General features: G+C 39.6%; 1 protein-coding gene across 1 annotated transcript in view; it reads right to left on the bottom strand.

The window, feature by feature from the left end:
• Nucleotides 1–2080: 2080 nt before the first annotated feature.
• The window catches only part of rab6ba (RAB6B, member RAS oncogene family a), a 68080-nt gene continuing 57413 nt past the window's right edge, over nucleotides 2081–12747 (bottom strand). Inside the window, exon 8 of the mRNA XM_031730514.2 lies at nucleotides 2081–6019. Within this exon, the coding sequence (XP_031586374.1) occupies nucleotides 5955–6019 (65 nt within the window). The 3' untranslated portion in view covers nucleotides 2081–5954. The remainder of the gene's footprint in view (nucleotides 6020–12747) is intronic.

The raw sequence follows: 12747 nt of genomic DNA, 5'->3' as shown, positions 1-12747 counted from the left end.
GACGCACAACAAAAACCTGCCACAAAAGACTCATTCAACCACGAAAGTGGATTATAAAACTCCATTCACCGAGCATCTGGCACATATTCCACATTCAATGATATCTGCAAACTGGATCATCACTTTCTTTTCTTTTTGTTCCACTTTATGTCCATGTTAAACCCCCCCCCCCGACATATTTTAAAGAAGATACGTTGACTATGATGTGTTTGGTGTCTCAGTCACATTAAGGTCAGTGCTGTTTGGATGGAGCTGAAAATCTGTTAGTTGTCACACTGGTTTGGTCTCAACTGTTAGCCTGCGTACTCTTAGTCATATATTGGCAGGCGGTGTGTTATTCGGTCTTTGGATACCATATTCCCACGTTTAAGTGTTAAAATACTGCCAAACAGGAAGCTGCCTCCAAGTTCAAAATAAGCTGGCAGCCACGGGGGCAGGCTGGACGGGAATGTATCGGGAAGGCAGCAACAAACAAACACGCACACGCATGATTGTGTATATGGCAAAGAACCAGTTTCAGTTTTGCAATGTATTTACTGGCTCTCCGTGCAGGCCTGATGGTGGTAATCCCCAAGATTAAAGCTGAACAGAACAGGAAACAACTCCCAGATTGTCTCAGCAGTGGTGGGATAATGTACATAATTGACTTCAGTCGGAGTTGGAATGCTAAAATATAAAAATACACTTTTCCTGGAGGATAATTTAGGCCTAGCATCAGAATTAAATACTGTGGTAAATTACACCAACCTAAAAACTGAAGGCCCGCGTAAGCATCTGCAGGTTTCTTTGGTCAGACTGATTAATGAGGCGGTTATTTAACCATGAGCCACAAAAATATTTTCAGCTCCAGTGGGGAAGCTTTGCAACAACGTCATGGTGTAAGATCATTTCCTCAGTACTGCATTGCAAACAATAGTACGTTCCTGTTTGAGTATCTGAATCCACACAAACACTTGCAGTACGGAAAAGTATGTCTGGTAATAACTAAACAAATTAAAGATCAACTTTCATTCTTGTGATAGAAAAACTACATTATTACCTGCACAGGCGGCCTAGAAAGAGTCATCATTTAGTTTCTATTAAGGTTATTATAACAAAATCACAGCTCGAAACAGCAATGAAATCAGCAAACCGTCATGAGTAGAAACTGGAGATAATTGTTACTGAGTCAAAGTAGAAACCATGCATGCCACGACACGTATGATAACGTGACACAATAATTCCTTATTGTGACCTACACACTGAGAGAGTGCACATAACAGCAAGCTTAAAGTCATGACAGTACAGCAGTTTTAGCATTATCCAATCATTTCAGGGTTTTTATTGCGTGCCATATTTTTTTGTGTTGTAGTTTTCAAAAGGTCAAGACAGACACCTTTTAAAAGTCTGGCTTTTATCCAGTGGGTATAAAGAATACAATCAAAAAATGAATTACATTAATTTTTAATTTTACTGTATCATTACTTTTTTAGGCTGCACACACACTAAGCTTTTTTTTTTAATTTTTTTTTTTTTAGGTAGCTTTACTGCAGCTCTATGTCCTTGTTTCAAGAACGATGACAGCCATGTCCATCTTTTATGCAGTCTTTGGTTTTTCTCTGGCTAAGTACGAATGGCCAAAACTGTCAAATTAAAAATATATAAAGAAATACATAAATGACCTATTAAAAAATATAAAATTAAAAGAACTAAATACAGTATAAAGATACAAACAGGAAGCAATTATTTAAAATATATATAAATACATTGTATTTGAAATTATATTTTTTAATTAATTTTATTTTCAGCAGTTTATAAAGTTCATGAGGGCAGCGATTCAAGCAGAGAGGCTCAGATCTCCTTCTCCCCGACCACTTCCTTCAGCTCCTCTGGGATATTATCTCCAGTGTAGGCCTACCTGGGGCCTCCAACCAGTAAGACATACCTGAAAGCCCCCACCTGGGAGGCCCCCCCACACAAATCTTATTAAAATGTTCTATTTATGTCATTTATTTTGGATTTTTACAGTTTTGGTCCTCCAAAGCTAAGGAAGAAAGAAAAGAAGAAGTAAAGTTTATTTAAGAAAAGTCCCGTGCATGACTTTGGTAATAAGACATCTTTATTAATCATTTGGAGAGACATGCTAGATTTCTGTACAGTGTGAATGGAAAGCCAGAGCACAGGGCTCCCCCCCCCTCATCCTCAAACACACAACGCCTCCCCCAACAAGACATCTGCTGCATCACTTGGTCCATTTCAAGAGAAATGTTAACAGGAAACAACGAAACAAAGGTGGACTTTTATATTGAAGGGGAATAAATACGAGTGTGTGAGTGTGTAATGATCAATCATTTTGCTGTGGTTTGAAACATAAATACCTCCCTCCTCACGAGGCAGCAACACAAAGAGAGTAAACATTACAAGACTTTCATTTTGAGGGATTCAAACTTAAAACCCAACTGTTCTAAAACCTGCAAAACAATGTGTTCCAGTCCAGATCTCCCATCATATTTGACCAATCCCGTCTCTCACTAGTCTTATTATTTGGCTCATTATGTGGGTTAGAAAGGTTCACTAGCTTTCACCAGAGTGCTCCCCCGTTTATTTTTTTGTGTGGTTCTTTTTTTGGAAACGTGAACAATTCCTACATGTTTGATTCTACTCTAAGACACAGTAAATATTATTATTTTTTAACCATGTTTCTAAAACATCAACATCGTCACTCTATATCTAAAACATGTTCTTAAAAAGTGCAGGAAAGATTTCACCTCAAAGACAAGTCAAAGTAGTGTTCTCGACTGACTTCACAACCGCCACGTAATCCTACGACTCTGGACATTTTTAAGAGCCGTCTGCAACCTTGCATCATACAGACGGCAGCAGTCAGTTTAGGTGCTAGTATGAGGATCCACTGGTGTCAAAATTACATTTGTACGGCTGCTGTCTATGTGGCCAAAGCATGCCCGAAAAGTCGCCCTGCTCGTTTTACTGGATTTGAAAAAACTGGCCGCGTTTTTTAAACTTTCATGTCTGTTCACAAAAACAAGAGACAAGCAGAGCAGCACTTAGAAAAGATGAGAGCCTCATCCAATACAGGATTTATAGTTATTACAAGGGATAAAATAAACAGAAAGACACATGATGTCATGGCATCATCTGGAACAGAGTCAGTCCCAGACTAGGGGGTGTTTTTGTACAGGGCATTCATTGCTGGTTATGATTTTTCCATTCCGCTATATGACGATAAAACTCGAAACTTGAAACCTGCACTGCAGCCACAGGCGTGTAAAGGAGCACCAACTCTCGGGTGCTTTCAAAGCAGAAAAATTAAAAGAGATCAGACAAAAGGAACTGCTAGGGATCCTTCATCCAGGGAAAACTTGTGACTTTTTCTTCCTCTGCACGGACACCTAGTTGACCGTAGGGCTCTTGCTCAGTCGGCTGTGCCTGAGCTGAATTAAATACTAAGTGAGTCTGAGCTTTTAGGGAAGAGCATTTTGACATGTAACACAATAAAATCTTTTAAAAAACCAGCTCTGTAGCATAAATGATGGAAAAATAGTGATCAGGTGAGGTTATAGAACTTTAACAGACTTTTTGGCTCTGAATAATCATCAGTTGACTTTGCTCTAGAGTTTGATCAAAAAAACAAATGAAAGAGACGCAACCTCACCTCATCGCTGGACTATGGATTATCTTATATTAGTTTAAGAGACAGTCTGATTGCATCTCTATTTTAGGAGAAGCCAGAGTCAACGTCTGCCAGTCCACGATTGGTTTTTCACCATCATACCGACAGCAGTTTTTACGTCGCTTCACAGTTACGCTCGACAGAATCACTGCAATCATTTGCCTCAAGATTCTGTTTGAAGCCTGTTTGCACTGCATGCATTGCAAACACAGCTGACAAATGCTTAGTGTGTCTTTGTGTGAACATAATTTTGGCACAAATGGACCCTCATACTACGAACATCAAAAAAAACAAACAAAAACCTCATCTCGGTGGGAACACGAAACGACAGTTTCTATGACAATCAGAAATGTCTTTGAATTAAGTGACTGTACATTTACCATGAAGCTTCTCATAACTTCATATTAACCTGAAAGGTCTACATGTGCAAATTAGTCTGTTGTCAGGAAAGAAACTGATTTACAATGTTAAAGGTCGGTTTGAACACAGAACCGGTCATCAGGGAACTTTAGTCTGTCCTCTGTGACCCAAGGCGAGGGCTTTGATCCTCCACTGCTCGCTTACAGTAAGTACACTGTATGTGCATCATAATCACAAACACCAAGATACCACACAATGCAACAGCAGCTGACAGGTGAAAACGGTGACCCCAAATTTGCCGTAATGTGGCGAGGATGATGCGACTTGTCAGTGGCCCTCTATGTAACTGCATTCTAACGTTGCTGATGCAGAAAGCACACGTTTACACCCACACACACGCACGCACACACACACACACACACGCACACACACGACAAAAACATATCCTGTAGTCAAGTATACAAATCCAGTTCGTAAACAAACAGACAGAAAAAAAAGACTTGGACTAGTCGTCATCCGAGTGCATTGAGTCACGGGTGTAATGTTACCATTTACATATTCAAACTTGTGTACACGGGTAAACAGTACCTATGCTTAAAAACTAGGCATGCAGTAGATACTCGAGAAGTTCGCTTTGTCCTGTAATGACTCAAACACCAAGTTATGGATCCCACCTGAGTTATGGGCAGAAGGGAAGTTTGGGGAAAAAAAAAAAAAAAGGTCTATTGGGAGTTACACAAGTTTTCAGTGGTTACAGTTTGGGGGATTTCTGTATTTGCCCATAACAGCAGTGGCATCCATAAAAAAAATATCCAAGCCTACCGTCTCTTGTCCAGCTCTCACACACAGAGCTTGTTGGGTCATTCCATAAAAAACAAAAAATAAAACAAAGAAAAAGAAAAACAACAAAAAAATAAATCAACAAAATCTTAAAAAGTTCCCACCTGGCTCCCTCAGAATCAGCACGTTGTGTATGTACAGTAACTTCAAGATATTTACTGAAGTCATGCAGAGTTCTACCTTCAGACTATGAATATTTTCAGGCTTACATAGGCTGACATGTTTAACCCATTTCACAGAATATAACAACACCAATGTTGTTTCATAAGCTACATTCAAGAGTGTTATCACAGGAGGACTCATAATAAGAAGATCAAAATGTAAGTCACATTTCAGAGGCTATACCTTATTTGGATCAGCCACACATCTCACATTTTTTACATTTTTCTACAGTGAATTACTAGAAAATAGATCAAACATCCAGGGTACCAATGATATTTCTGTCACTCTACAGATCCCATCATGCTGACAGCGTAACACTGATTTCCTTTTTTCATCTCCTGCACTTTTATAACAGATCAAAAATGATAGAAGTCAGTAAGGTGAAATTAAAAATGTACTTTATGGGTCTGTAACTCAGAAAATATTCATAGTATGTGTTAAACACTAATGTTATTGTAACACTAAACTAACACTTAAACACTAATGTTATTCTACACTTAAAAGAAAAAAAAACAGATTCTGAGAGGGTCAGGCGGGAGGCATCCACTGATTTTTATGGAATGACTCTTTTCCAGAGAGATTTCCCTGAATACAAAAATAGAAAAGAAACTGGGGAAAATCTTTAAAAAATGTACACATAAAGCAACTTGGTGTTCTCTCCCCCTCCACAAACATCCTTTTTTTTTTAGCAAGTTGCAGGATTTTTCTTTTTTTTTAAACTTGGCAGTTTTGTTAATAAAACCAGGCTACTTTCGAACCAAACCCACACACTGCTCGCTCCAACCGATGACCAATCGTCAGGTGAGGAGGCCAGATTCTCAACGTGCAAAGTCAACTGCGGTTAACCAATAGGAAGCAACAAAACAAGCATGTGGTGTAAATGATGTTTTCTTTTTTTCCCCCTCAGGATGGGTGCAGAGCATTAACAGGAACAGCCGCCCTCATTGGTCGGGGGCTCCTGCGGTTTGTCCAACTTGATGTCAATCACTGAAGAAGAACATTAAGGAACCTTTGGGAACATGAAGACTTAAAAAGGAAAAGCCTGCATTACCGGTTTTCCACCACTAGATGGTGCTGTTTTTTGCATTTAGCTTTCAATCAACAATTCTCACTGAACATGTTCTTCAATGAGTCAACAATAATAACAATAACCATAATAACGACTAAAAATGATCAAAAAACTGTGCATAAGCTTAAAGCGAGGAAGATTTCTGTGTCTGATTGACGATTGTCTTTTTTGGAGAACAATGAAAATGTTTATTTCCATTGTCATAAATGTCAAAAACTAGAAACTTTCAGCTTTATTTTGATTTTATTTTAGATTTTTATGTGCACAATATTGTTTCAGCTTTCATTTTCAGCTTCAAGTTTGGTTTATATTTGTATTTTTTTAAACTAAAATGCTTGTTCACGCCTTGTTTCAGCTTTTAGTTTCGTTTTAATTAACCTACAAATGAGGTTTGGATGCATTTTATCCAAAAATCTTTCCCCAAGACACCTACCTACAGAAAATTTTATGTAACATGAAGAATTACCTTTTAACCAAGGAAAAGGCAAACTATGTGACTGTGTTACTCAGTGTCAAAGAATTGGTAAAGAATTTGACTCGCTCTTGGATGGGCAGACCTGTCATGGGGTTACGGTGAACCTTGACATTTGACAAACGTGTTTTGTTCATGAGGCGGGCATTACCCAGCTCATCGAGGAAACCTCTCGTCTATTGTTAGCAGCTGAAAATGGAAGCTGGGGGAAGCTGATGCACAAAGGCGTGTTAATGAGTAGCTTCTGTAAGTCAGAATGATTTTTCCCACAATGCCGGTGAGCTGTTATTGTCTATTTCCCGGTCAGTATGAGCTCCTTTGTCTTATGGAGGCAAACGTGAACCATGACTGAGTACTTCTGTATGATGACCTGCTGTTAAATGCAGCAGCAGCAGCCTCCTACTTACTATTCACTGTTCTGCTGAGTGTGATGCATATGTAAGAAGGAGGCCTGAAAAACTGTGACCTATATACTCCATGCAGTTGATATAAGAAACAGTCCCAGTGTGGCTGACAGATACCAGTCCAAACTGCTCCAGGCAGCAGTTCAGGTGTCTATGTTTTTATATTTAATGGTTGCATGTCATTATGTGTCACTTCAAGGACAGCGGTTAAATGCAACATATACAGGAACGTTCCCCTTTGGATTGGATCCCATCTGGAACCTGAGGCTGCCAACATCTCCAAACCAAATGAGCCCCATCAAAGTGGAATATTTTAGCTGCCTGAAAAGCGTGTGTGCATGTTTCAGCAGTGGTTAATGAGGCACTGGTAAACTGTTTCCTAACTGCTCATCCAACCCAGAGTCACCAGTGAGCCTGGAACCCAGGTGGAGACCCAACACATCCGTCCCTAAAGCATATTCAAAAATTTAGCTTGGATTGGTCAAAGCAGCCCCAAATATCTGTTTAACAGCTTAAAATCAAATTGCAATATACCAGCTTTGTAGGAAATGTTCACATTACTTTCTACTTTTGCTGTACTCTATTTCTGTTAAATATAGTGCTGATGTTGTTTATATGTAGGCAGTAAATACTGTCTATTATGGAGAATTTGGAAAAATAAAAGTGGTAAAATTCTGCAGCCTCCTCGATCTGGAATCAGCTGCAAATTCACCTAAATCTTAAAGAGTTGCTGTTGCTGGCGACATGGAGACAGTTACTCTAAACTTAAAGTCATGAATGTTTGTTTGTTTTATGATTTTTTTGAAGTTTTTATGGTTTTTAGTAAATTTTCACAGCCCCCTTGTCTGCTAGAACAACACAGATTAAGTGGCCGAGGGAATCAAACCCAAGCCCTTGCAGTGGCCTTCTGGCACAAAGGTCGCCACCTCAGTGAGCCACACCTGTGCTCCACACCGAGCAACAGTGACAAACAATGAAAACTGAACTGAAACCAACAAAGCCACTCTGGAAAGTGGTAATAAACTCAAGTTAAAAGGAAAAAAAACAAATAAAAATAAAAACTATAATAATCCTGGTCTGATGTGATTTCTTTTTTTCTTCCTCTCTCTTACAAACATGGATGACCCCAGCACTCGATCTGGGTCAAGAACCTTTTTCACTCTCCCCATCTGCAGCGCCGCAGCGGTAATGAGGTGCTGTGATTAGACAGGAAGCTGTTCTCAGGAAGAGAGCAGAAGGCTGCACTGCACAGGTGACATCCAGCATAAATCAGCATGACCTGTCTGGCCCCAATTTAAAACCAGCCATTAAAGGCAACAAGGGACAAACTGTTCAAAGAAATCCACAAAGCTAAAGCTCATTCTGCTCACTCAGTATTTGATTTGATTTATTCCCTTTTCACCATTTGAGTCAGCAAATTGTTATTTATATGTCATCTCTTCTGTTCCAATTATGGACGCTCAGATTAAATATGGACAAAGTTTGAGCTTAAATTAACTTTCATTCCAGTTTTCTGCAGGATGTAAAAAAAAGCATGTATAGAATTACCAATTAAACCTAACGAAGACGAGCTTTAGAAAGCCTTCCACCCCCGACAAGTTGCACAGACACAAAGTTACACTAGATTGCAGTTTCACTAAGGGCTCGAGTCATACGCGAACACGACAAACGTCTCTGTCAGTAGAACTAATTCACTTTATAGATATGGTTAGCCAAGAAAAAAAAAGTAGTACTTGTGCATTTCATCTGCTGGTGTTGACTTGTCTACAGTGACTGAGCAGCCATCCATCAGGAGACTTAAGAGCACTGCATGCTTCCATCTGTCCATGAGCTTTATGGAGATGCCAATTTCCTCTCCCAGCACCTGCCCACAGTGCCAGGACTACTACAGAACCCCAGAAAGAATACAGGAGAAGATGACAAACACCCAAAAACATGGATGAGCTAAAGGTTGCTATCAAAGCAACCTGGGCTTTAGTGACACTTCAGCAGAGTCCCAACCAAGTACTGAGCGTGTACTTTAGGACACTTTTCAGAAGTTGGACATTTCTGTATGTAAATCTTTCGGGGTGGCTTTAGCTCTGGAGGTAGAGCAGGTCATCTACTAATCTGAAGATTGGTGTTTCAATTCTTGGGTGCTCCAGTCGCCAAGCTGCTGATGTGTTCATCAGAAAGTGAGTGTTAGATAGAAAGCACTCAGACGTAGAAAAAAGTGCTCATGTGAATAAGACATGCTGTGTCATCCTTCTAATGTCTCTGGTTTCAAACAGTAAGTAAGTAAGGATTATCTGGAGCAGTGACTCATGCAAAGCACCTTTTATAAGAATCCAAAACTAAAAATCTGAAGTTGGAGATGAACCACTTTAATATGAAGACAAATATCCAACTGTAATAAAAGCAGTCTCCACACGTGTATCCTGGTCTCAGCCTATCTGTGCCCTTCTCCCGGTGAGATTAATAACATTCACGATGCAATAATAACAGAGGAGTTGCTCCATTAAGTGACAGTGTCAGCAGAGCCACAAAGCTGCTGTCATCACCTGTCATCCATCACCGCACCACCTCACTCCGCTCGCGCCCTACATCTATTATGCTTCATTAAGACAGGGATGAAAAACAGGGAGAGAGATAAATGTAATTGGCTGAATGTGAGTGATGCATTATAAGAAGGAAACATGGCTGCAATAAAGAAATGATCCAAGGACCTCAGAGTGCTGTTAGCTTACCGATTCTATTAGATAGTTTATAAATCCAGAACAACTCTTAGTAAAAAGTAAACTGGGTTCGACTAGCGAGGCCTGAGAGACACCAAATGCTCACCTCTGAGGCATTCCCTGTTTTATCATCTTTTTTGACCATATTTTATATAATAAACATAATTTCCTAGGAAGCTACATTTATCTTTTATATACAGTCATAGTGTCTTTTCCAAAGTACAGCTTTTACTAAGCAGCTCCCTGTGCAGCATAAACTCATTATAAAAGTGTTTACTGTGGTCCCAGAGCGAAGGTGCTGCAGGCCTGATTTCTGAACAGATTTCTTTTTGAATTCACGAGTTGCCCTCTGCTGGCCATTGAAAAGACTGCAGTTCTGCAGGATTTCTGCACTGGCCTCACCATTCATCCCATGACATCCAGTCAAGACAACAATACCAGGGCTCTTATTGTGAAAGTTCAGTTTCTACTGCCGTTAGCTAGCATGGCAGACATGATGGTAAAGCCTCGGGGCATTTGTTTGAGGACCAGGAAATAATTTCCAGATAAATCTCATATAACACATCATAAAATGTTTATGACTCTGTTGACGAATTAAGGTTTAAAAAGCCTTTTCCACCACAGGTTACACTTCTCATACGGTTGCTACGGTTACTTTTACCTCCACAGGATGACAAACTTACAGGAGAAATGGCCGATTACTGCTCCGTTAGATATTTTCAGTACGTGTGGTATTATTTCTTATTTATTTGAAAAAGAACGGGCACATCATGGCCACTACCAGCACAAACGTAATGAAATTCTCTGAGAAATGCTGCATGAACATATTCACAGACTGCTCACTTAGTTGCCTATGACAACATTAGCAGCAGAAACTGTGAATGCAGCTCAGCTTTACTGTTGAAAGGATAGGAAGGCATAATTAAAAGAATGCTTCCTTCGCTCTGTCTGCTGGGTGCCAGGTCGTGTTTACCTCTGCTAGCAGTTTTAGGACACAGAATGGGTTATGTTATGATTCACACATTTTCAAGCCTATCTAAAACAAACATCAGGTGGCTGTATGTACACTTTAATGCTGCAATCACTCCTCATCATCATAGTTTAGAAATTTAGAAAGAAGTGAGCTCGTTAGATCTCTGCAGTGCATCCCTGCATGAAGATGGCAGTGTGACGTTATAGCAGCCCCACATAGCACCCCTGAATATCTCTGATACTCCTGCTTCGCCAGTGCTTCACCACAGTATTATTCAATCCTACCTTCTGTCCTGATATAGTGTGACTCGAGAGATCTTAAATATACAGACAGGTTTGTGCCTTTCTAAGCTGTTCCATAATATAAACATGTCATAGATGGAGATAATCAAAGAAGACTCAGATGGAGATTTGCCATTAAAGATGGGAACAATCTTTGCAGGATGGAAATGTTAACATAATCAACAGAGAAAACAGATGGTGTGATGAGTAAAGGAAGCCATCCATGTCCAACTGGAACAACCATCTATGAATAGATGTGGTGGCCTATGACACCAACTATCAGCCACATATATATAACGCAGTCCTGAAATCCCTTCCCAACCTGCGCTATTCCCACCTCAACCAGGGTGACCTCAGTAACTCACATCATGGTAAGGTGGGGCAACCACGTGATGTCAGGCCTGCCTACAAAATGACAGCTCCAGTAGAGATTAAATACCTTCGACTCCCCATCAGCTTTTAGAACTGCAGATGCATTTCAGATGAGAAATATCATCAAGAATCTAAAACTCAACGACTTGAGGCTTTTTCTGCTTGATATCACCATCCTTATTCTGAAGATCAAAAAAGATCAGACGTGCATCCCACTTTGCAACCCACCTTCCCCCCACCATCGCCTCTCAGGCTCCATCTGACATAATTAAAGTTATATGTGTTGCCACAGATGCTCGTTCTACTTTGTGTTGGGATTTACGCACATGGAAGGAACAGGAGGTCCCAGAACAAAGGCCATGATGATTTAAATGACTTTAGACAGAAATAATATTTTGACTACAACATTACAAAGCCTGAAAAAGCAACGGGATCTGAAGATTTTAGGTTGAAAACTGTGCTAGTTTTTCTTGAACAGAAAAATCTATAATAGACAGAGAAATGTGTGAAATAGTCTACCTCACTGTTGAGTATAAAAATGAAATCAGATAAAGTAAGAGCTGTAAAAATGAAAGCAGAAACCCAGACTGCCTGAGGGCTCTCTGTAGTTATTGATGAAAATTACAGCCAAATCTGTCTCACTGGCTTCATCTGTCTCCTTTAACATCAGATACGAAAACATGCAGTGAATTTTCACAGAAAGCATAATGCTGAAATTCATCCTTACATGAAATCAGCAGCACTTAAAGCTCATAAATAACATGGTAACAATGGGGTGATCATTTAATAATAAAGAGGCAATAAGTACCACGTAGTATCAAAGTAATAAACACCAAATAACCCAGTGACAGCTTGGCATTAACATGGATTATATGTAATTCACAAAATTAGGGACTAAAGGACAGCTTTGCCCCCATCTCTAAGGGACCAAACATCATCTATATCTGCCATTTTATTCTTTCGGCCACTACTGACCGCTCGGACCTCTCTCAGTCAGTAAATAGCAGCTTCACTTTAACGCTCTGCTCTGTGAAATGGTCACATCTTACAAATATCTATGGATCATTAAAGATCAGAATTTGTCATTTAAAACTCACATTTAAAGGCTTGCGTCTAAGTTAAAACTAAAACTAAGTTACTTTTTTAGAAATCAATCCTGTTTCTCCCTCCAAGTGAGAAAACACTTGATTCATGCAACTTTTTTACCTGCTTTATATGAATGCACCTGTCCACTACCTAAAGAGGTTGGCTACTGTCTGCCATTGTCCTTTATGTTTTATTACTGGCTATGGAAATCGTGTACATCATTGTTCTTTGTATGCTGCTGCTAAATGTCAATGTTTGTATATTCGCAGACTTTCCCATTGGTTGGTCTTTATCTATAAATCTCCTTGGGCTGGTTCCCTCTTATTTATGTGTTTATATGTGTA

Source organism: Oreochromis aureus, linkage group 23, assembly GCF_013358895.1.
Source record: "Oreochromis aureus strain Israel breed Guangdong linkage group 23, ZZ_aureus, whole genome shotgun sequence".
In the NCBI taxonomy this organism is placed as follows: Eukaryota; Metazoa; Chordata; class Actinopteri; order Cichliformes; family Cichlidae; genus Oreochromis; species Oreochromis aureus.
The sequence above is the reverse complement of the archived record's forward strand: the minus strand, read 5'-3'. Positions and strand labels throughout refer to the sequence as shown.